The 22,319-nt window shown below is 37.2% G+C and overlaps 2 protein-coding genes across 2 annotated transcripts in view; one reads left to right on the forward strand and one right to left on the reverse strand.

Moving 5' to 3' along the window:
- ptpn4b (protein tyrosine phosphatase non-receptor type 4b) overlaps nucleotides 1-13,579 on the forward strand; it is an 81,079-nt gene extending 67,500 nt beyond the window's left edge. Inside the window, exons 21-27 of the mRNA XM_079807574.1 lie at nucleotides 3,990-4,080; nucleotides 4,167-4,228; nucleotides 4,318-4,464; nucleotides 5,908-6,036; nucleotides 6,117-6,265; nucleotides 6,345-6,480; nucleotides 9,663-13,579. Coding sequence (XP_079663700.1) covers nucleotides 3,990-4,080; nucleotides 4,167-4,228; nucleotides 4,318-4,464; nucleotides 5,908-6,036; nucleotides 6,117-6,265; nucleotides 6,345-6,480; nucleotides 9,663-9,761 — 813 coding nt within the window. The 3' untranslated portion in view covers nucleotides 9,762-13,579. The remainder of the gene's footprint in view (nucleotides 1-3,989; nucleotides 4,081-4,166; nucleotides 4,229-4,317; nucleotides 4,465-5,907; nucleotides 6,037-6,116; nucleotides 6,266-6,344; nucleotides 6,481-9,662) is intronic.
- A 140-nt stretch (nucleotides 13,580-13,719) lies between these two features.
- Nucleotides 13,720-19,213, reverse strand: krt97 (keratin 97). The gene is made up of 8 exons (XM_079807575.1): nucleotides 18,643-19,213; nucleotides 18,245-18,327; nucleotides 17,827-17,983; nucleotides 14,902-15,066; nucleotides 14,694-14,819; nucleotides 14,262-14,482; nucleotides 14,114-14,163; nucleotides 13,720-14,028 (listed from the first exon to the last, which is right to left on the reverse strand). Exons 1-8 carry the CDS (start codon nucleotides 19,063-19,065, stop codon nucleotides 13,940-13,942), a joined length of 1,314 nt encoding a protein of 437 aa, XP_079663701.1. The 5' UTR covers nucleotides 19,066-19,213; the 3' UTR covers nucleotides 13,720-13,939.
- Between the last annotated feature and the right edge of the window lie 3,106 nt (nucleotides 19,214-22,319).

Below are 22,319 nucleotides of genomic sequence, written 5' to 3' on the forward strand. Positions count from 1 at the left end.
AAACACTCGTTACAACCGAGGTATGCAGCAAAGCATTTGTGAAGCCACAACACACACAACCTTGAGGCGGATGGGCTACAACAGCAGAAGACCCCACCGGGTACCACTCATCTCCACTACAAATAGGAAAAGAGGCGACAATTTGCACAAGCTCACCAAAATTGGACAGTTGAAGACTGAAGGTCTGATGAGTCTGGATTTCTGTTGAGACATTCAGATGATAGAGTCAGAATTTGGCGTAAACAGAATGAGAACATGGATCCATCATGCCTTGTTACCACTGTGCAGGCTGGTGGTGGTGGTGTAATGGTGTGGGGGATGTTTTCTTGGCACTAGTAGTGGGAAGTTCGGATCATTTTACTGACTCGGATCTTTGAGTCTCGTTCAGCAAAATGAACGAATCTTTTTTCGAGTCATTTCGTTCATTTCAGAAAAATATTATTAAAATGACATGTTAAATAGCCCAACCCATCTAGTACTTATGAAAATGTTGATTACATTCGTAAAACTAAATAAAAATAAACTATTGGGTACTGCAACCAAAGCCAAATGATAAGAAACTGATACGTTTAATTAATTGATTAGTTGTTGGGTCAGGCTATTGCAGTCTAACTCTGATAGTTCACCTCACCTCCTGATCCGAGACATTCTTTCTTTTGCAACTTCATATTTATCACGTTTGTTCTCCGCCTCTCGTGTCTTCGAACTCCTCGAGACGTTAGTTGTCGACTCGTCTGTCGGTCCGGGAACAGAATGATTAGTTCATCTTTCGAGTCTCGAGTCTCGAGTTCGGGTTTGAGTCTTTCGTTCTTCCTGTCAGTGCCATAGAGTCTCTGCTGTCAGTAGCGGAAACAGAAAAGATTCGTTCTTTCGAGTCTCGGGTTTGACGTTTGAGTCATTCGTTATTTTGCCACGTGACTTGTCTCTGTATTGATCACTAGTTCACAACCTTTTAACTAACAAGCACGTAGTTATTTTTTTATTTTATTTTTTATATATATATAATTCTCAGTTAATATCAGACATAAACAAATATGGGAAATATATTGACTATTCAAGTCTAACATCACAAATTCAAGTCAATTAGACTATTACTCGTTTTGAATCATATAGCACAAACACACATACATATATATACACACACACACACATATATATATATATATACATACATATATATACACACAAATATATATATATATGTATATTAGGGGTGTAACGATTCGTTTTAACAACGATTCGATTCGTATCACGGTTTGAGGTTGTCGATACGATTCAAGGACGATGTTGGTTCATTTAGAACGATACGATCCGAAACGATTCAGTGACTTGAAATCGATTCAGTAACTTTTTAGCCAAAAATTGTGTGACTGAAATAAATATCTGGATACTGGTCAGTGCAGGTGAAGTTTCCTAGATTCCTGTTGTTTCTTGTAAGTAAAACAAACAAGTAAACAACAATTAATGGCAAATGCATTCAAATTTTATTTGAATAAAGTGCAACCAACAGTTTAGGTTGAATTAACAGGAAGTTAACCTTTTCTGCTCTCATTTTCAATATTCAATACATATTCAATAAAAGCACAGTAAGTGCAACCAACATTTCAACAGTAGGTTAACCTGCTACTTCTGCTTTGGTTATCCAACATAAAAATATTACAATATTAATATCAAAAATAAAGTGCAACTAACTTCTCTTCAGGTTTAATTATTAGTAGGTGTACCTGTTACTTTTGCTGTTGTTTTTCAACATAAAAATAATACAAATACAATATTAATATCAAAAATAAAGTGCAACCAACATTTCTTCAGGTTGAATAAACTGGCTGAACCTGCTACTACTCTCAGTTTAATAAACAAACAATATTTAACAAAAGATAAAATGTAACCAACTACTCTTCAATGACTCTACATATTTCTTTTTCAAAAATATCACCATGATCTGACCTCAGAACACTTCTCTGTGCGTTCACTATGTCGCCAGCTGTACTAAAAACTCGCTCTGCAGGCACACTGGTGTCAGGAATGCACAGGTAACATTTAGCAAGGGTTGAAAGTACAGGTAGCTCTTTCTCCTGGTGGCTTGATAATTTCTCACTGGTTGGCTTCTCCTCTGCCATACGCCATGCTATGTTTTGTTTTCTTAGCGCTGCTGCTGCTGGTGCGTGCGTTGCGATGATGTCACAGATAGGCAGACTGAATCGAGTAACGTTTAACGCCTTTATCATTAAAAGTGCTAAGAAAAAACATCCATTTAAAGTCTGACGTGCTTAAATCCAATGCGTTATTTCCTATGATCGAGACAATCGATTGATTACCTTTTAAAACGATGTTAGATCGATATATGTCGTCCGGAAGGCCAACTTGCCGAGCACAGATCGATGTAGTTAGATCGTAGGAAAATAAATCGATACATCGATGTAGTAGATGAATCGTTACACCCCTAATGTATATATATATATATGTATGTGTGTGTGTGTGTGTGTGTGTGTAATATGTTTTTGTATCGGTGCTATAGGCCTATAAGCTAAGTTACAAAGGTTTAGGTAACATTTTAAACTGATTTTTATTCAGTAATAACACAAGGACAAAAATGTATATATATAACTCAATAGAGAAAAATAAAATACAGTTGATTCAAAACGAGTAATAGTCTAATTGACTTGAATTTGTGATGTTAGACTTGAATAGTCAATATATTTCCCATATTTGTTTATGTCTGATATTAACTGAGAATTATATATAAAAAATAAAATAAAAAAATAACTACGTGCTTGTTAGTAAAAAGGTTGTGAACTAGTGTTCAATACAGTGACAAGTCACATGGCAAAAGAACGAATGACTCAAACGTCAAACCCGAAAGACTCGTAAGAACAAATCTTTTCTGTTTCCGCTACTGACAGCAGAGACTCTATGGCACTGACAGGAAGAACGAAAGACTCAAACCCGAACTCGAAAGAACGAATCTTTTCAACAGCAGAAGACCCCACCGGGTACCACTCATCTCCACTACAAATAGGAAAAAGAGGCGACAATTTGCACAAGCTCACCAAAATTGGACAGTTGAAGACTGAACGTCTGATGAGTCTGGATTTCTGTTGAGACATTCAGATGGTAGAGTCAGAATTTGGCGTAAACAGAATGAGAACATGGATCCATCATGCCTTGTTTCCACTGTGCAGGCTGGTGGTGGTGGTGTAATGGTGTGGGGGATGTTTTCTTGGCACACTTTAGGCCCCTTAGTCCCAATTGGGCATGGTTTAAATGCCACGGCCTACCTGAGCATTGTTTCTGCCCATGTCCATCCCTTTATGAGCACCATGTCCCCATCCTCTGATGGCTACTTCCAGCAGGATAATGCACCGTCACAAAGCTCCAATCATTTCAAATTGGTTTCTTGAACATGACAATGAGTTCACTGAACTAAAATGGCCGCCACAGTCACCAGATCTCAACCCAATAGAGCATCTTTGGGATGTGGTGGAACGGGAGCTTCGTGCCCTGGATGTGCATCCCACAAATCTCCATCAACTGCAAGATGCTATCCTAGCAATATGGGCCAATATTTCTAAAGAATTTCTTGTTGAATCAATGCCATGTAGAATTAAGGCAGTTCTGAAGGCGAAAGGGTCAAACACAGTATTAGTGTGTGTTCCTAATAATCCTTTAGGTGAGTTTGTATATAATATATATATATATGTTGAACTGCACTCAGCTGAATCACATTCTAGTCACAATTTCCTGCTGTTCTTTTCCGTCTGTCTCGATTATTTCCTGTTAACTTACTGTTGTTATGTTATGAACTTGTACTAACGAAAAGCTTAATTTAGCTCGTTTATTAACAATAATACGGTTATGAATGATACATGCTGGCACAATAACATACAATAAACAAGACCAAGTCTTAATATAGGCGGTAATTGTCTTTTCTTTTCTTTTTTTAGCCTAAAATATTTGTTTGATAGCAAATATGTATTTTCCTCTCATAGCAACTGTACAGGAAACGTCCTGGGATGTCCATGTCATGCGCCAGATTGCCACAAAACGTCTCCAAAAACCGCTATCGGGACATTTCTCCATGTGAGTACACAGCTTGTGTTTGTGTTGGACTCAGACATGTTTTCATGATTAGCTGGACATTCATAACAGTTTATTTTGTGCCACAGATGACATCACTCGAGTTGTGTTAAAGGGGACGGATGATTATATCAATGCAAATTTCATCAACGTGAGCCTCTTCTCTGATTATTTGCATATTTTTGGTAATGTCTTGTTCTTAGAGAGTGATAATCTGGATATATTTATGTGTGTTTTCAGATGGAAGTCCCAAGTAAAGGTGAAGTAAAGCGGTACATCGCCTGCCAAGGGCCACTTCCTGGTACCTGCTCGGACTTCTGGCAGATGGTGTGGGAACAGAGCGCCGCCCTTGTGGTCATGCTCACAACACAAGTTGAACGTGGCAGGGTAGGAATATATTTTTTTAAATGTAATTGAATAAAAATGTATATTCTCACACATAAAGGTGGTAAAAATTAGTATATTTTCATTCAATTGACTAATATTTGACTGCTATTTAACTAATCATGTTGTAAAATGTATTTATATATTGATATTTATAGTAGTCAACGTCAACAAATGGTGATTTTAATTTAGTAAATGTAATTACAAATTTCATAAATCCGACAAATTGCAAATATATTGGTGGTCCTAATAAAATTTTTAGTTTTTCTCTGACTTGGGGCACGTTTACATGACAACGATGTACTAAAAAGGAAACGTTTTCCTTTGCATTTTTCACGTACAGAAGTCAACGTTGTCAAAACTAAACAATACCTTAAATTAGGTAAATTAGTTAAATAACGTCCAAGGTAAATAATGTCTTAAAGGAGTTAAATAACTGTAAGATGTTGTTTACCTAATTTAAGACGTTATTTAACTCATTTAAGATGTTATTTACCTAATTTAAGATGTTATTTACCTAATTTAAGACGTTATTTACCTAATTTAAGACGTTATTTAACTCATTTAAGACGTTATTTAACTCATTTAAGATGTTATTTACCTAATTTAAGATGTTATTTACCTAATTTAAGACGTTATTTACCTCATTTAAGATGTTATTTACCTAATTTAAGATGTTATTTACCTAATTTAAGACGTTATTTACCTAATTCAAGACGTTATTTACCACATTTAAGACGTTATTTACCTAATTTAAGATGTTATTTACCTAATTTAAGATGTTATTTACCTCATTTAAGACGTTATTTACCTCATTTAAGACGTTATTTACCTCATTTAAGACGTTATTTACCTCATTTAAGACGTTATTTACCTCATTTAAGACGTTATTTAACTAATTTAAGACGTTATTTACCTCATTTAAGATGTTATTTACCTAATTTAAGATGTTATTTACCTAATTTAAGACGTTATTTACCTCATTTAAGATGTTATTTACCTAATTTAAGATGTTATTTACCTAATTTAAGACGTTATTTACCTAATTCAAGACGTTATTTACCTCATTTAAGACGTTATTTACCTCATTTAAGACGTTAATTACCTCATTTAAGTTATTTACCTAATGAGGTAAATAACGTCTTAAATGAGTTAAATAACTTCTTAAATTAGGTAAATAACGTCTTAAATGAGTTAAATAACGTCTTAAATGTTTTTAGTTGAAAACCGTGTCGTGTAAACGGCCCCTTATAAACAACTTTTCTCTTCTGCTGACATAATCAAGGCCTTGAGGGCGGGGCCAAAATATTAACCAATGAAATTATGGCCTAAGGTATTCCAAAGTCTCATGATCCAATCCTGCCAGATAAATCAAGATGTTTAATCATCAAAATGTGTGCAGAAGAGTGTTCTGATGTATCTTATATGGCACATTTTCCCTTGTAGGTGAAATGTCATCAATACTGGCCCAATGTTTCCGCAAGTGGCGCCTATGGAGGTTTCCAGGTGACATGCGTGTCGGAGGAAGGGAACTCGGCGTACATGCTCCGAGATCTGACTCTTTCACACCTGGAGGTGACGCATCTGTTTAAACGTTGCTTATTTATTAGTGTGAATAAGCACACATGCTAACGTCTGTTTGGATGTTTGCACAGAGTAAAGAGGAAAGGCAGATTTGTCAGATGCAGTATTTGGCGTGGCCCGATCACGGCGTGCCGGATGATTCGTCGGACTTCCTGAACTTCGTCAGTCAAGTGCGCAGCAAAAGAGCCGACGCTCCAGATCCTGTGCTGGTTCATTGCAGGTTAGGCCTGGAAAATATCCTGACAGAATGTCTTAAAAGTAAATGATTTGTTTATTGACTCCGCCCCTTTCTCTTCCAGCGCCGGGATTGGTCGTACCGGGGTGCTTATCACTATGGAGACAGCGATGTGTTTGATAGAGAATGGTCAGTCGGTGTATCCCTTAGACATCGTCAGAACCATGAGAGACCAGCGTGCCATGATGATCCAGACTCCTGTGAGTAGTCCAGTCCATGTTTCAGAAGAACAGGGGCTTTCCACCAGAGGAACCTTTTCACAGCTCCTACAACTAATGGCGGAAGTTCACGCTTTTTGCCGTGTTCAGGAACGATTTTAGTTAAATCATTTTAAATAAATACTTGAGGTAAATAACGTCTTAAATGAGGTAAATAACGTCTTAAATGAGTTAAATAACGTCTTAAATGAGGTAAATAACGTCTTAGTCTTAAATGAGGTAAATAAAATCTTAAATTAGGTAAATAACATCTTAAATGAGTTAAATAACGTCTTAAATTAGTTTCATAACGTCTTAAATGAGGTAAATAACGTCTTAAATGAGGTAAATAACATCTTAAATGAGGTAAATAACGTCTTAAATGAGGTAAATAACATCTTAAATGAGGTAAATAACTTCGTAAATGAGTTAAATAACGTCTTAAATTAGTTTAATAACGTCTTAAATGAGGTAAATAACGTCTTAAATGAGGTAAATAACTTCTTAAATTAGTTAAATAACGTCTTAAATTAGTTAAATAACGTCTTAAATGAGGTAAATAACTTCTTAAGAGTTAAATAACGTCTTAAATTAGTTTAATAACGTCTTAAATGAGGTAAATAACGTCTTAAATGAGGTAAATAACGTCTTAAATGAGGTAAATAACTTCTTAAATTAGTTAAATAACGTCTTAAATTAGTTTAATAACGTCTTAAATGAGGTAAATAACGTCTTAAATGAGGTAAATAACTTCTTAAATTAGTTAAATAACGTCTTAAATTAGTTTAATAACGTCTTAAATGAGGTAAATAACGTCTTAAATGAGGTAAATAACTTCTTAAATTAGTTAAATAACGTCTTAAATTAGTTTAATAACGTCTTAAATGAGGTAAATAACGTCTTAAATGAGGTAAATAACTTCTTAAATTAGTTAAATAACGTCTTAAATTAGTTAAATAACGTCTTAAATTAGGTAAATAACGTCTTAAATTAGGTAAATAACGTCTTAAATGAGTTAAACGTCTTAAATGAGGTAAATAACTTCTTAAATGAGGTAAATAACGTCTTAAATTAGGTAAATAACGTCTTAAATGAGTTAAACGTCTTAAATGAGGTAAATAACTTCTTAAATGAGGTAAATAACGTCTTAAATGAGGTAAATAACGTCTTAAATTAGGTAAATAACGTCTTAAATGAGTTAAATAACGTCTTAAATGAGTTAAATAACGTCTTAAATGAGGTAAATAACTTCTTAAATGAGGTAAATAACGTCTTAAATTAGGTAAATAACGTCTTAAATTAGGTAAATAACGTCTTAAATGAGGTAAATAACTTCTTAAATGAGGTAAATAACGTCTTAAATTAGTTAAATAACGTCTTAAATTAGGTAAATAACATCTTAAATGAGGTAAATAACATCTTAAATGAGGTAAATAACGTCTTAAATGAGGTAAATAACTTCTTAAATGAGGTAAATAACGTCTTAAATGAGGTAAATAACGTCTTAAATTAGGTAAATAACGTCTTAAATGAGTTAAATAACGTCTTAAATGAGTTAAATAACGTCTTAAATGAGGTAAATAACTTCTTAAATGAGGTAAATAACGTCTTAAATTAGGTAAATAACGTCTTAAATTAGGTAAATAACGTCTTAAATTAGGTAAATAACTTCTTAAATGAGGTAAATAACGTCTTAAATTAGTTAAATAACGTCTTAAATTAGGTAAATAACATCTTAAATGAGGTAAATAACATCTTAAATGAGGTAAATAACGTCTTAAATGAGGTAAATAACGTCTTAAATGTGTTAAATAACGTCTTAAATGAGGTAAATAACGTCTTAAATGTGTTAAATAACGTCTTAAATGTGTTAAATAACTTCTTAAATGAGTTAAATAACGTCTTAAAGGGTTAGTTCACCCAAAATGAAAATTCTGTCATTAATTACTGACCCTCATGTCGTTCGACACCCGTCAGACCTCCGTTCATCTTCAGACACAAATGAAGATATTTTAGTGTAAATCTGATGCTCTGAAAGGCCTCCATTGGCACAATGCACGGTTCACTCTCAAGACCCTTAAAAGACACTAAAGACGTCGTTACAAAGTCCATCTCACTACAGCGGCTCTACAATAACTTTATGAATCTGCGAAAATAGTTTTTGTGCGCAAAAAAACCCTAAATAACGACTTATATAGTGATGACGATTTCAAAACACGGCCTCATGAAGCTTCGAAGCGTTATAAATCAGTGAGTCGATTCAGCGGTTTGAATCGCCAAATTTCAGCAGTTTGGCGGTTTGACACGCGATTCGAATCATGATTCGGCTCATTGATTCATAACGCTTCGAAGCTTCATGATGCCGTGTTTTGAAATCGTCATCACTATATAAGTCGTTATTTAGGGGTTTTTTGCGCACAAAAACTATTCTCGCCGATTCATAAAGTTATTGTAGAGCCACTGTAGTGAGATGGACTTTGTAACGACGTCTTTAGTGCCTTTTAAGGGTCTTGAGAGTGTGAAGTGCATTGAGCCAATGGAGGCCTTTCAGAGCATCAGATTTACACTAAAATATCTTCATTTGTGTCTGAAGATGAACGGAGGTCTGACGGGTGTCGAACGACATGAGGGTCAGTAATTAATGACAGAATTTTCATTTTTGGGTGAACTAACCCTTTAAGTTAGTTAAATAACGTCTTAAATGAGGTAAATAACGTCTTAAATGAGGTAAATAACGTCTTAAATGAGGTAAATAACATCTTAAATGAGGTAAATAACGTCTTAAATGAGGTAAATAACGTCTTAAATATGTTAAATAACGTCTTAAATGAGGTAAATAACGTCTTAAATATGTTAAATAACGTCTTAAATGAGGTAAATAACGTCTTAAATGAGATGGGAAAACAGGTATTCTTTAATTTTTTTCTTGTTCTATTGTTTATAATGAATTAATTGAGGAATATTAAGAAGGTTGATGTCTAACTTTACAAATGTAATGAGGAGGAAGGTAGAGAATGACGTCCCGGGTCACTGAAGACCCGAGGTATGCGTTTAAGGGTTAATCCAGCGACTAGCCCTCACCAGGTGGATTGACAGACTCTCAAAAATGACGTAAAGCCAGATTGCATGGTGGTTTTTTGTTATTTATTATGTAGTCACTTGATTTCCTTGTTGTTTGTCTGCAGAGCCAGTACCGTTTCGTCTGCGAAGCGATTCTGAAAGTTTACGAAGAGGAGATTGTAAAACCGTTCGAGACTGAGCCTCCGGTCGAAAAGGAAGAATGAACACCACCCTTCAGCGTTTCTGAGCTTCTTCTGTGATTTACAACTACTGCCTGCGAGATCTGCGCTCAGCTCGCTGTCGCCCCCTGCTGGAAGGCAGTGGACATGACTGCCTGCAAGCTAGAATACAGACGAAAAAGCACTATTGCACTTTACAGCGACAAACAATGACTTTAGGGGATTTTTCGTTTTTACGAAAAAGACAAAAAACGACAACGCCGTATCAGGTTACTGATAATAACGTTAATTATTGAGGTCGGAGAATGAAATGAGCTTTTGCTTTCGTGCCAAAAGCTGAAATGAGCCACAAATGTCCGAATTATTAACTAACATTTTACATTTACCTGTTTATTTATTTTGTTTTGGTTTTGTTTTTAACAGTTGACTTAAAAAGCAACAGGTGCTCGCCCCATTCTCTTCCCTTTTCTTGACTGTGACTGTTTTGTTTTAACATTTAAAACATAAATCATACATTTTTGAATCGTCAAACAAAAGCAGTCCAGCTTTTATCGATACACATTTCATTTGAAGATTTCGAGGTTAGACTTGCGTAAAGTACTTTCGATACGGTTTCCATGGGATCATTCTCTAAATTGAGTGAAGTTGACCAGCTGCGTTGAAAATGAGCCATGGTGAAGACGTTTCTTGCTGCCAAAATTCACAGCTGTTTGCCTCTAAATCCGATTGGTGCGTCGCTTTGGCTAATCGCTATTTATCGCAAGGCTACGTATAGTGCGTGAAACTCGTTAAATATGCATCAGGCAGCTGTTCCGCTCTCAGATCCACGTTTGCCGGATCTTTGAAGCATTTTATTTTTAGAAATTAAAGCTGTGAATTTCACATTAGCTCGGACGCAAATGAAACGTTTAACGTACGATTTAGTCTAGCATTCTCTCTGGTCAGCGAGTCTTGATTTTCTTCCACGTTTACAATCAAAGTTTCAAATCTTCTACTGTAAGAGAACGAATTACCTTCAGATTGAAATGATACTTGTGTTCCCTCTCTGAAGATACAGGTTATGCTTATCCATATCTCTTCTTCTCTAACTAGTCACCTGTTAGCTATTACCTGCAATATACTCGCGAGGTGGTCATAGTTCATTTAGTACTTGCTGATGATGGCATTTCCAGAAGTCATTGGCCACTTTAGCGTTTTATTCACCACAAGTGCAACATTTCCATCAACGAATTTAATGAGATTTTAAGTTGGCAAAACATGAAGTTCTCATTCTGAAGGGAAAGGATACGTTTTTAATGTGACACCATCTTAAAGGGATAGTTCACCCAAAAAGGAAATTCCTGTCATAACTCACCCTCATGTCCAAACCCTTAAGACCTTTGTTCATCTTCGGAACACAAATTAAGATGTTTTTGATGGAACACTTTCAAGGCCCAGAAAGGTGGTAAAAACATTGTTAAAATAGTCCATGTGACTACAGTGGTTCAACCTTAATGTTATGAAGCATCGAGAATACTTTTTGTGCACGAAAAAGCAAAAATTACGACTTTATTCAACAATTTCTTCTCTTCCGTGTCAGTGTTCACACAGTGCAGAGCTTCCGGGTTCTACGCCAGAACGCCGGCATATTAAATTGCGCCAATTGCTCCCTCTAGAGGCAGCTAGTGGGAAATGTTTTTTAAAAAATATTATTAATCAGAACGCCGGCTCACTATTGGTCGGCTCCTGCGTCAGCACCACCATCGCAGTGCTTATGTGTCAGCGTCAGAGAAGTCGTTGCTTCATAACATTAAAGGGATAGTTCACCCAAAAATGAAATTCCTGTCATAACTCGCCCTCAATTTCAAACCCTTAAGACCTTCGTTCATCTTCGGAACACAAATTCCGAGAGGTTTCTGACCCGCCTCATAGACCGCAACACTTTCAAGGCCCAGAAAGGTAGTAAAAACATTGTTAAAATAGTCCATGTGACTACAATGGTTCAACCTTAACGTTATGAAGCATCGAGAATACTTTTTGTGTACAAAAAAAACAAAAATAATGACTTTATTTCAATTTCTTCTCTTCCGTGTCAGTGTTCACACAGTGCAGAGCTTCCGGGTTCTACACCAGAACGCCGGCATTTTAATTTGCGCAAATTGCTCCCTCTAGAGGCAGCTAGTGGGAAATGTCAGAGAAGTCGTTGCTTCATAACATTAAGGTTAAACCACTGGAGTCACATGGGCTATTTTAAAGGGTTCACTGCTGGAAAGATGAATGTTTATTTAAATTGTGTCATTTATGTAGTATAATTATTTTAGAAGTTGGTGCCTTCTAGATTGAGAAAAGCCAGAAAATGTATTTTTGCCTCATATGGATGAAAGACTCCACAACTCCCAGAATGCACTTGCTTCGCTGCCCTACGAGGCCACTCCCAAGCCACGCCTACCGGTTACATCAATTGCCCACTTTTGGTTTCAAATCGAAATGTAGAAGCGAGTATTTAAAGGTGCACTATGTAACATTTTTTTCTGTAAAATATCCAAACACCTCTAGGCCAGTGTTATATATTTTGTTCAGTTCGAGTACTTACAATTTCCCAAATGTTTCCAACTCTTTGTAAATGGTGAGATGCTATTTTACCCGAGGAACCGGGACGTGTGAGGGCGTGGCCTGTCGATGACATCATATTCGCGTTCCCCCCCGGTTTGCGGTTTTATTCTGCAGAAGCGCTTTACTCTCACTACAGTGTGAACAAGTGTCATAGCGGATGGAAAACTTACATAGTGCACCTTTAAGTGAGTTTGTCATTGTACCGTTTTGTCGTAGTGTTTTTCTTTAAGAATAATAGGCGATTTAACCCACAATTCAAGCAACCCGCCCCAGAATTGGTGCTAATTCTAAACCGAAACTAAAATGGCGCGTTTTCAGTTCATGCCTATGGAAGCTTAACTTTCATAGGAATTCATTGAGAACACTCGCTTTGCTCCGCATCGCTCAGTTATGAATGCCCGAGCGGCCGTTCTCATTTACATTCTGTGAGTGAGATCCCTCCCCTATGGGCGGGTTGAAAACATGCAGAACTAGCTCTACTACTGGCTGTAGTCTCTAGCCTCGGTCCAAAAAACGCAAATATCGTTATTTAGCATTATCTGAGGGGTTTTTTTCAGACATAAAATACATAATCTCTCGTCTCAGGGCGACATGAGGGGGGGAAGCACAATCATTCGAATATACTACCAGGTTTCTACTGATACAAAGCTTAATGCTAATCGCTGAAGTAACCCTTCTGGGCCGTGAAAGTGATCGTTGTGTTGTTGTTATGGGGAGTCAGAAAGCTTTTAGATTTCATCCAAAAAAATCTTAATTTGTGTTCCGAAGATGAACGAAGGTCTTACAGGTTTGGAACGACATTTTTCATTTTTGGGTGAACTATACCTTTAATTGTTTGCGAACGTTTTTACGGAAATCACCCCTCCCCCCCGTACGATGTTTTGCGGTGCCATTGCGCAAACTATTTGGCGTCAAGGACCAATCCCGCCCACCGTTTTGAATGTGAGCTGATTTAGCTTCAGTGTACGTCGTTATAGCGCAGCAGCTAGAAATTTACTACCGACGTTGCGTCGGAAAGTGGTGGTATTTTTGTATTTAACGGAGAGAGAAGAAAAAAACGAACGAAAAAAGGACAGCACTTTGCAACTGACTGTGATAGTCGGCTGTGCTACTGTAGAATTTATACTGTTATTGTGTGGGGGAAAATATGCCGTTGAATTATTTATGTTGAACATTTTGTCAAATACGGACACCTGTGGGGGGGCTCTTAACTACATAGTGTCATATGTGAAATATTTGTAAATACAATGTTATATATTAAAAGTGTTCTGAAAAGATAACGTGGTTGTTTTTTGTTTTTGAAACCTCTGAAAAGGAGAGGAAATTGTCGTGTGAGTGTGTTGTTTTGTTTCTTACTGACGTACATTTTGAAATCAAATCAAATATAAAACAGCTCAAACTCTTTTTTTCAGTGTTGTTTGTGATTTAAATATCAACCTTTCACTCCAAGAATGAACAACATTTCATTTCGCAGCTTGTCTTTTTATTTTATTTTTCTTAGGATTTCACATGAGGTGTTGAACAGGGATAATTTACTGAATTCAATTTAATTTAATGTGGCTGAGAATTCAATTCATGCCGACTTTGTGGATCTCGAGGCTATTTTTACTTCTTCATGACCTCGGCATGCTTCATGACAACTCTTCTGTGCGAGAAACAACCTTCCCATCAACCACCTCTTCGATTACGGTGCGGACGCGCTTGGTCACCACAGGTTCGGCTGGAGAAGAAATATTTCAATTATTAACGTATTTTGTTAAATACGTTTAAATTTGTTTCTCAATTTAAAAAAAAAAAACACTTACGTTTGGGGGGAGGAGGAGCTACAAACTCTACAACTTTGATGGTCTGTTTCCTGGAACAAGCAAAAAAAAAACGTTTTTATTGCATTTCAACTCTCGTAACCTTTTAATATGATGTTAATTTGTTTTATTGATATATTATTTGTCTTACTGAACGTCCTCTCCGTCCAGAAGTCTCCTGTACTCGGCGATCTCCATCTCTAGTCTGGTCTTGATGTCCAGAAGCAGTTTGTATTCGCTGCCCTGTCTTTCGATGTCAATTCGCATCCGGGAAAGCTCCTCCTCCAGACTGTTAATGACGACCTGCAACTTGTTGAGCTGCATGCTGTAGCGTGACTCGGTCTCTCCCAGTGTGCCCTCCAGAGCCGATTTCTGTCGTATCATAAAGCATAGAAGAACGGTAAATGGGCGGGGCTATGCATATAAAAGTGCGCCCTCTAGAGGCAGCTTGTGGGAAATGTTAAACGGTATTAAAGCTAGTAGACATTTGAGCATTGAATAACAATTTAGGGGTGTGGCTATGTATATTAGATCAAATAAAGCTCCCCCTAGTGGTACTGGAAATAGATAAAGAGAGTTTTACCATGCTAAGTTGCGACTGTAGTTCGATCTCCAGGCTCTGCAGTGTTCTCCGGAGCTCGTTGACTTCATTGCGGGACATTGAGAATTCTTCTTGTTTGGTGGAGACCGTCTTGTTCAGTTCGTCGAACTGCGGGGAACGAGGTTTGAGGTCAACATCTAGCTGATTGTGTTGGCCATCGCAGACTGGATTAATAAGAACGAGCACTTACTTTGCCCTTGTACCAGGCCTCCATTTCTCTGCGGTTCTTCTCTGTGATGCCTTCGTATTGACTGCGGATCTCCTCCATGATGCGGGCCAGGTCTTGCTGAGGTGCGGCGTCGACCTCCACGTTTACGCTGCTGGAGGACATTTGAGCGCGAAGAGCTGCAATCTCCTACAGATCAATGGTGTTAGCCGTTAGTGTATGCCGTTTTGGAGAAGAACTTTTTAAGGTGTGTCTAATTTTGCTGGCGATTCCAATCTCGATTTGGGAGTTTTGCGAAGTCAAAAATTGGTTTGAAAGTGACTTCTGGTATTCATCCAGCTCTACATTAAAGATGGGGTTTCAAAAATGCTTTGGAAAAGTGTCTCGGGCCGAGAACCAAAACAAACTTGTAGCCAATCAGCAGTAAGGGGCGTGTCTACTAATGACGGGGAGAAGAGCGCATTATTCAGAAGACACGACACAGGACGGACATTAGCCGAGCGACGACAGAAAGAGAGAAAAAACAAATGTGGAAGATGTGTGAGAGAACTCGAGGAGCGCTAATGGTGCGTTCACATCAGACGCGAATGAAGCAAATAAATTGCGCTATTCGCGTGTAGTTGGACGCTTGAACATTTTGAGTTTACTCGCTTCATTCTTACGTGACATTCACTTCACAACAGATGCGAATTCGTGTCATGGGAGGGGCTTCTGCCAGCGGCTCGTCTTGTGAAATGGCTGACATGGATTGTTTTAAAATACGGCGAATAAGCTCAATTTGCCGGCTTTAGCTAGCTTCTCAATGGCAAAAAGTGTCCAAATCACCCTATGTAGAGCTCAAATTGTGTAAAGAGCGCTTTTTTACAACTTACTAGACTGTCCGACCTCCTCACTCACTTTCTTCCAAGCAAGATCCTTTTTATTCCTGTTTCTATAAAGTATGAAGATGTATCGTACAGCTCTGGGTATCCACATATGATTTTGTCCTCATTATTGTCACTACTAGAGCAAGTTCCTGATTGGCTAACACGGCGCGAATTTCCGCCAAAGTTCAGATTTTTCAACTCGCGTCTTTGCATTGACTTAACGTGTAAATCACTTGCGTGAAACTCGTGTGAACGCACCATAAGACGGAAGAGAGGCCGCTTTATTTCTTCTCCATAGGCGAGTAACATTGGTTTTGTTTTGTTTCACAGAGCTAATATATGCTGTTTTTTGCTTTAATATGCTCGTGTTTGGGATCGTATCGTCGTTCACGTAAGCGATGATAAAGACCCATTCATTTCCACACCGCATAAAGTTAAACCACTGTCTATTTCAAGCGTCAGCTCCCAAAGTGCGTCCGAAAAGTACAATAATATCCTCCTAAATTATGTTTGTTTCCTTTGGTTCCTCTTTACGTGATCAATAGAACCCTCTAATCTTGTCATAATTGTAATATGTTCGTTAGTTGGACTGTTGTGCTATCGAGTATCGCGTTTTTGGGATGGAAGTAGGCTTGCTGCGATTGTTTGATACAATCGACTGCGTCAACGCTGTTAATTAGTCAATGTCAATATTTTTAGTCAATTGGGTAAGTTGGGTACGATATGAAATTGTATTAGTACCGGTACTTTAAAAATGACAGCACTCTAATAAGAGCGGTATCGGTATTCAGTATCGGTATTGCAGTATTTTAGTCTGCTAACGTATCGAAGTCATCATTTTGGTATCGTGACAACACTATTCTATATAAAAAGTATTTGCTGATATTCTCTTTTTTTATGTTGGTTTACAAATTTTTACCTTTTTACATTTTTACTCTTTTAGTTTTACATTTTGTCAAGGGCTTGTTTACATTTATACTTTTTTATAGTACACTACTGAAGGCCAACGGTGCAAGTTAAATTAAATGTTTTTAAGTCAAATTGTAGGAAATTATCGTGATAAACTAGTTGATAGATTAATAGCTAAATTAGTCGATAGATTAATCGATAAATTAGTCGATAGATTAATCGATAAATTAGTCGATAGATTAATCGATAAATTAGTCTATAGATTAATCGATAAATTAGTCGATAGATCAATCGATAAATTAGTCGATAGATTAACCAATAAATTAGTTTATAGATTAATCGGTAAATTAGTCGATAGATTAACCGATAAATTAGTCGATAGATTAATCGATAAATTAGTCAATAGATTAATCGATAAATTAGTCGATAGATTAACCGATAAATCAGTTGATAGATTAATCGATAAATTAGTCGATAGATTAACCGATAAATTAGTCGATAGATTAATCAATAAATTAGTCGATAGATTAACCGATAAATTAGTTGATAGATTAATCGATATAAAAATAGTCGTTAGTGGCAGCCCTAGATGGAAGGGATGACTTTTTCACTGGACATTCGACCTGGATTACCATAGTAACATGCATTGCTTTCACTTATTGATGACATCATACCCTCAGCCGGCTGGCACAGATGTGGGGCGGAGCTATCAAAATAGGGGCGTGTTTGTTTTGGCGATTCGAAATCAACATCGGTTACCAGAAAGCACTTACACCATCTTTAATAATGGACTATGGTCTTTGCAGATGAAATTCGTGGAAAATTTGCTTGCGTTACTATAGAATTAGCAACATTTTGTGTGCCAATCGCATAGCGATTGTATGAAGTCATTAAAAACAAGCAGCTTCCCGTTGGTCAGTGCGATGAATTCATATGGCCGAGTGTGCAGAACTCCCAAACAATGGTTAAAAATATGACCACACCTTTAAGCTTTGAACATAGTACAAAGAATTCCAAGGCTTCAGGTTGTGGTTAATTACAGAACTAGCATTGCAGCGCATAATGTTTAAAATTGCACTTGATTAGAGAAGATTATTGGTTTGGTGGATTATTGCCTCGCTCCATCAGGTTTGCCCTGCCTGGAGGGCCAAAATTATTTAAATGTATATCTCACCTCTGCATGGTTCTTCTTCAGGTAAACAAGCTCCTCCTTCAGACCCTCAATCTGCATCTCGAGATCTGAGCGGGTCATGGTGAGCTCATCCAGAACCTTCCTCAGGCCGGCGATGTCGGCCTCCACAGACTGGCGCATGGACAACTCGTTCTCGTACCTGAAGCCGCCAAGAATAGCGATGGTTAGGTTGGGTATTCAGAAGTGTTAAAATGTTGGGTGTGACATTAACAAGCTCATAAAATCCTGCTGGAGGGGGAAAAGCATCTTGGATCGGTTTGCTGTCTGTTTTTTGTTTTTTTTTTCAGCAGGGAAATTCTAGTAAAATTTAATTACTAGAATGAGATATGATGATATTAAAATCAAACCTCACGAGAAGAGAGGGAATTAGAAGGTAAAGGTGTTTGCGTGTTGTACTAACTTGACTCTGAAGTCCTCGGCTGCCAGTTTGGCGTTGTCGATCTGAAGGATGATTCTGGCATTGTCCATGCTGGCGATAGCGATCTGAAGACAAACAAAATGAAGATTGAGAGCTTATGAAGATAAAATAAACATTATGCATGGGCACAAACCTCTCAGACATGGAGGTTTATATATATAGGGTGAATTCGGGTTGAATAGGACACTTTTTCCCAAGTCATCTCAATGGCAAAAAGTGTCCCAATCACCCTGAATTCACCCTATATATAAGTTTTATAGTGTTACAAAGATCGTTCATCTTAGATTATGTTTGTTATCTTCCTTTTGATCAGAACTCTGATAACTTATTCCACTCTACATAATATAAATTATATAACTTTATAATATGTAACGACTCACTTTTTTGCGCAGTTCTTCAATGGTGACATAATAGTGGCTGTAGTCTTTGGAGATCGGGGTTCTCTTCTCGTACCACTCCCGGATCTGGCGCTCCAGCTCCGCGTTGGCTTTTTCCAGAGAGCGCACTTTGTCCAGGTAAGTGGCCAGGCGGTCGTTGAGGTTCTGCATGGTTGACTTCTCGTTGAAACCCGCACCGAAGCCATCCCCACCCCCGCCGAGCACGCTGGCCATGTCGAATCCGCCCTTGTTGCTCTGTGCGTAAGAGACGCGCACGCTGGAGCCCCCCGCACCTCCGTAGACACTTGGCGCACGACCGACGGCGATGCGCTGGGAGTATCCGCCGCTGAGAGAGTGCGAGGAGAAGGGACGAGAGCTGGAGCTGGACATGCTCCTGCGGGAAAAAGACTGGCTAACCTGAGTCATGGTTTCTGATCCTGTTGCCTCTGCGCTTTTGTTGGACACCTCTGACAGCTGCTGAGTGGTTTTGGAGAGCCGAGGCTCTTTTATATAGTTTGACCAAGGGGTGGGGTTAATTCAGTTCATTTACTGTAATGATTATCGGGAAAGCATCAAAAGGCGTGTCCCGGGTGTGCCTGTAAAAGGGCCCAGGACAGAGCCCTGAGGCACACATAACCTGATCGACACGATTCTAGGGATAAATATTAAATCCCCTGAGTTTAAGATTGAATGGGTCCGGATATACATACAACAGTGATTACATATGATACAGAGCTGAAAGGGTCAGTAGTTCATGCATCAAATTGCTTTATAGCCTATAATTCAGAACGCAGTTTTATAACCACACTAAATTATAATTCCCACATTAAGAAATACTATAGTATATTATAGTAAAATTACCCTAGCAAAAACTATAGTTTTGGAACCATGCTATAGTAAAGATACTACAGTAAATTGTAGTATATTATAGTACTTACTACACTTTGTTAATTTACTGTAGTATATTTACTATTGTACGGTTCAAAAACACTAGTATTTACTAGAGTAATTTTAATATACTATAGTATTTTTTCATCATATGGGGAATATTTATCATTATTAGCCTATTAAATATTAGTTTTTATTTTTGTTAGGACACCAAATCCAACAAATCAAATGTATACTTTTACTACAAATGTATAGAAACGAAAGTGTTTCCATACACCTGACTGTGATAAGAGGATTGCCCTCTTCGGTATGTGCAGAATGAGGACTTTAAGCCACAAGTTCACTATCACTGTCTCTCACGCACTGATTAAATGTCAATGCTGAATATGCTTGATTTTACTGATTGTCTGATTTACTGATTTAGTCAGCGATCATAGTACTAAAACTGTTGAACTGCTACACCATTATTGCGCCATAAAATGGGTTTAAACAAGCTCCATAGTGAAAGTTTCAATTGGAAATGTGAAGGTAATTCGTTCAATTATATATTAATGTGAACTTTTACTTTTTCCCAGCAATTTAGCTTCATTATCCACTTATTCTAGTGCTCTTTAACCAGCCCTAAGGCATGTAATTACAATATTTTCGAGTTCTATTATTATGTCCTGGACACGCCGTAAGGTGAGGTACATGATCGTGTTCCCTGGTCCATGTTCATATGTGCATAAGTATTATGTCTTTCACATTTCTCTTTTTCTCTGTCATACCTGTCGTAGCCTAATTCCTTTGTTTCTCGGAGACTTATGAGGGAGTGTCTCGTTCTCGGTGTTATCTTTTAACTCCACCTGCATAGCTGACTTCATCCAGACCAAATCCACGTCTCCTTCAGCGTTTAGGTAGACTCGACGGTCTTTCAAGCGGATCTCGTGACCGTCGGTCAATCGTTCCCCTCTCACACACTTTCTCGCCCCGTCACCGTTCTCGTGCATCACCACTCCCTGTGAGGATGGGCTTTGAGGTCATGCATTTCTTTAAACCCCTTTGTTAGGGGTGTTGGTTTCACTCATTTGAATCTTTTGTTTTGATTATGTGTGTATGTGTTTAATTCGGGTTAAGATGTGCCTGCAAAGTTACGCATTCTCTAAAATAGAGGCAAGAGGCTGTAATATGGCCATATGACTTGTAAGAAAAAGAAAAGAAAAGATAGGTACAGTGGGGAAAATGACTCTGTGGGGTTGTAACAAAACTAAAAATTCTATATTTTCAACAAATAAATCTGCACTGTAAAAAATGTCCGTAAAAATAGGGCTAATGTAGGCTACCGTAGATATGAAGGAATATTCCGTATTGTTTCGTTTTTTTTACAGGTGTTTTACCTGTATTTTGAATTACACGTTGCATTAGTTTAAAGGAGATTTCCGTAAAATTACTGTATAATTTACTGGCAGAAAATGACCAGTACATTTTCCGTTTTTATTTTTTACAGTCCCACATGAAAAAATACTATAGTATATTATAGTAAAATTACTCTAGTAAATACTATAGTGTTTTTGAACCATACTATAGTAAAGATACTACAGTATATTGTAGAATATTATAGTATTTACAACACTTTGTTAATTTACTGTAGTATATTTACTATAGTACGGTTCGAAAACACTATAGTATTTACTAGAGTAATTTTACTATAATATACTTTAGTATTTTTTCATGTGGGAGTCTATCCTATGTTTGGTAGGCTACTTACTTAATATTTTGAGTAACTTCACTAATATAATGTTGTAACACGTTTTTTTACAATTAAATGGTGTCTTGAATAGGCTAATCTTGACTATGCTTTTTAGATGAGTGCCTTTTCGAGATACTTTTTAAGTAAAATTTCTTTAAAAGAGGCCATTTTGATGGTGACAGGGCTGAAAAGGGTAAGAATAACATTAAATATGAGATATTTAATTGTTTGATGCTTTAGACATATATGATAAAGCTAAATGTTTGTAGGCCTATTATTGATAAATATTTGTATTTATATTATAGGCTATGTATTATATTGTAGGGTGACCAATGAGATACTCAAATGATCCTCGAAGTTTACTCAAAGATTCCTTATTAATTTAAAGTATCCCCCTCTGTATGGATAGAAAATTGTTATATTAGGGCCAGGACAGGACTTGAAAACTGAACATGTCCTGGGAAAACAGGACGTTTGGTCACCCTTTTGTATAAATTTGCCTTGAATTAGCCTACATGGCTAACGATATCGTGTCTGCGTTTTTCGTATATAGCTTAGGCTATAATAGCCATGTTTTATCTCCTCAGGATTAAGCATGTGAGTTATAGGATTATTTTAGAATGTAATTTAGTTTGTTGTAATTTGGATGTGTTCAATAGGCTATGCGTTGAAAATGTAAAACCTTCATAAAGTGAACGGTTGGAAATGGCGGGATTTGTCTGGAGTTGTGCCGTGAGGTAAAATCGCTGTTTTTTGCTTTAATTTTAAAGAACTTCAAAATCGTGTTCTCATTTATGACCAAGCTCTGTCATTTAGGGGTAATCCTTCACTTGCAATCGGAAAATTCCTACTTTTCTGAAGAATACGAGCTCATCCCATTCAAAATTTGACTTGAGAGGGCGTTCACGATCTAGGAAACTAGTATTTACGATAATCCAATAGCACTTGATCGAAGGCAATAAACCCATCATGTCAAGGGGGGAACTGAATTATTTTGAAATATTAAACCGATTACAACAAAATAAAGAACATGAAAGTTCATTTAAAAATTAAACAACACAAA

The sequence above is a fragment of the Gobio gobio genome (genome assembly GCF_949357685.1).
Source record: "Gobio gobio genome assembly, chromosome: 24".
NCBI classification, from domain to species: domain Eukaryota; kingdom Metazoa; phylum Chordata; class Actinopteri; order Cypriniformes; family Gobionidae; genus Gobio; species Gobio gobio.

Coding starts and splice junctions, on each gene's coding strand:
- krt97 (XM_079807575.1), bottom strand. CDS start 19,065: ATGACTCAGGTTAGCCAGTCTTTTTCCCGCAGGAGCATGTCCAGCTCC. Junction 18,328..18,642: donor TTGAAGAACTGCGCAAAAAA/GTGAGTCGTTAC, acceptor GTTTGTCTTCAG/ATCGCTATCGCCAGCATGGA. Junction 17,984..18,244: donor GCCGAGGACTTCAGAGTCAA/GTTAGTACAACA, acceptor TGGCGGCTTCAG/GTACGAGAACGAGTTGTCCA.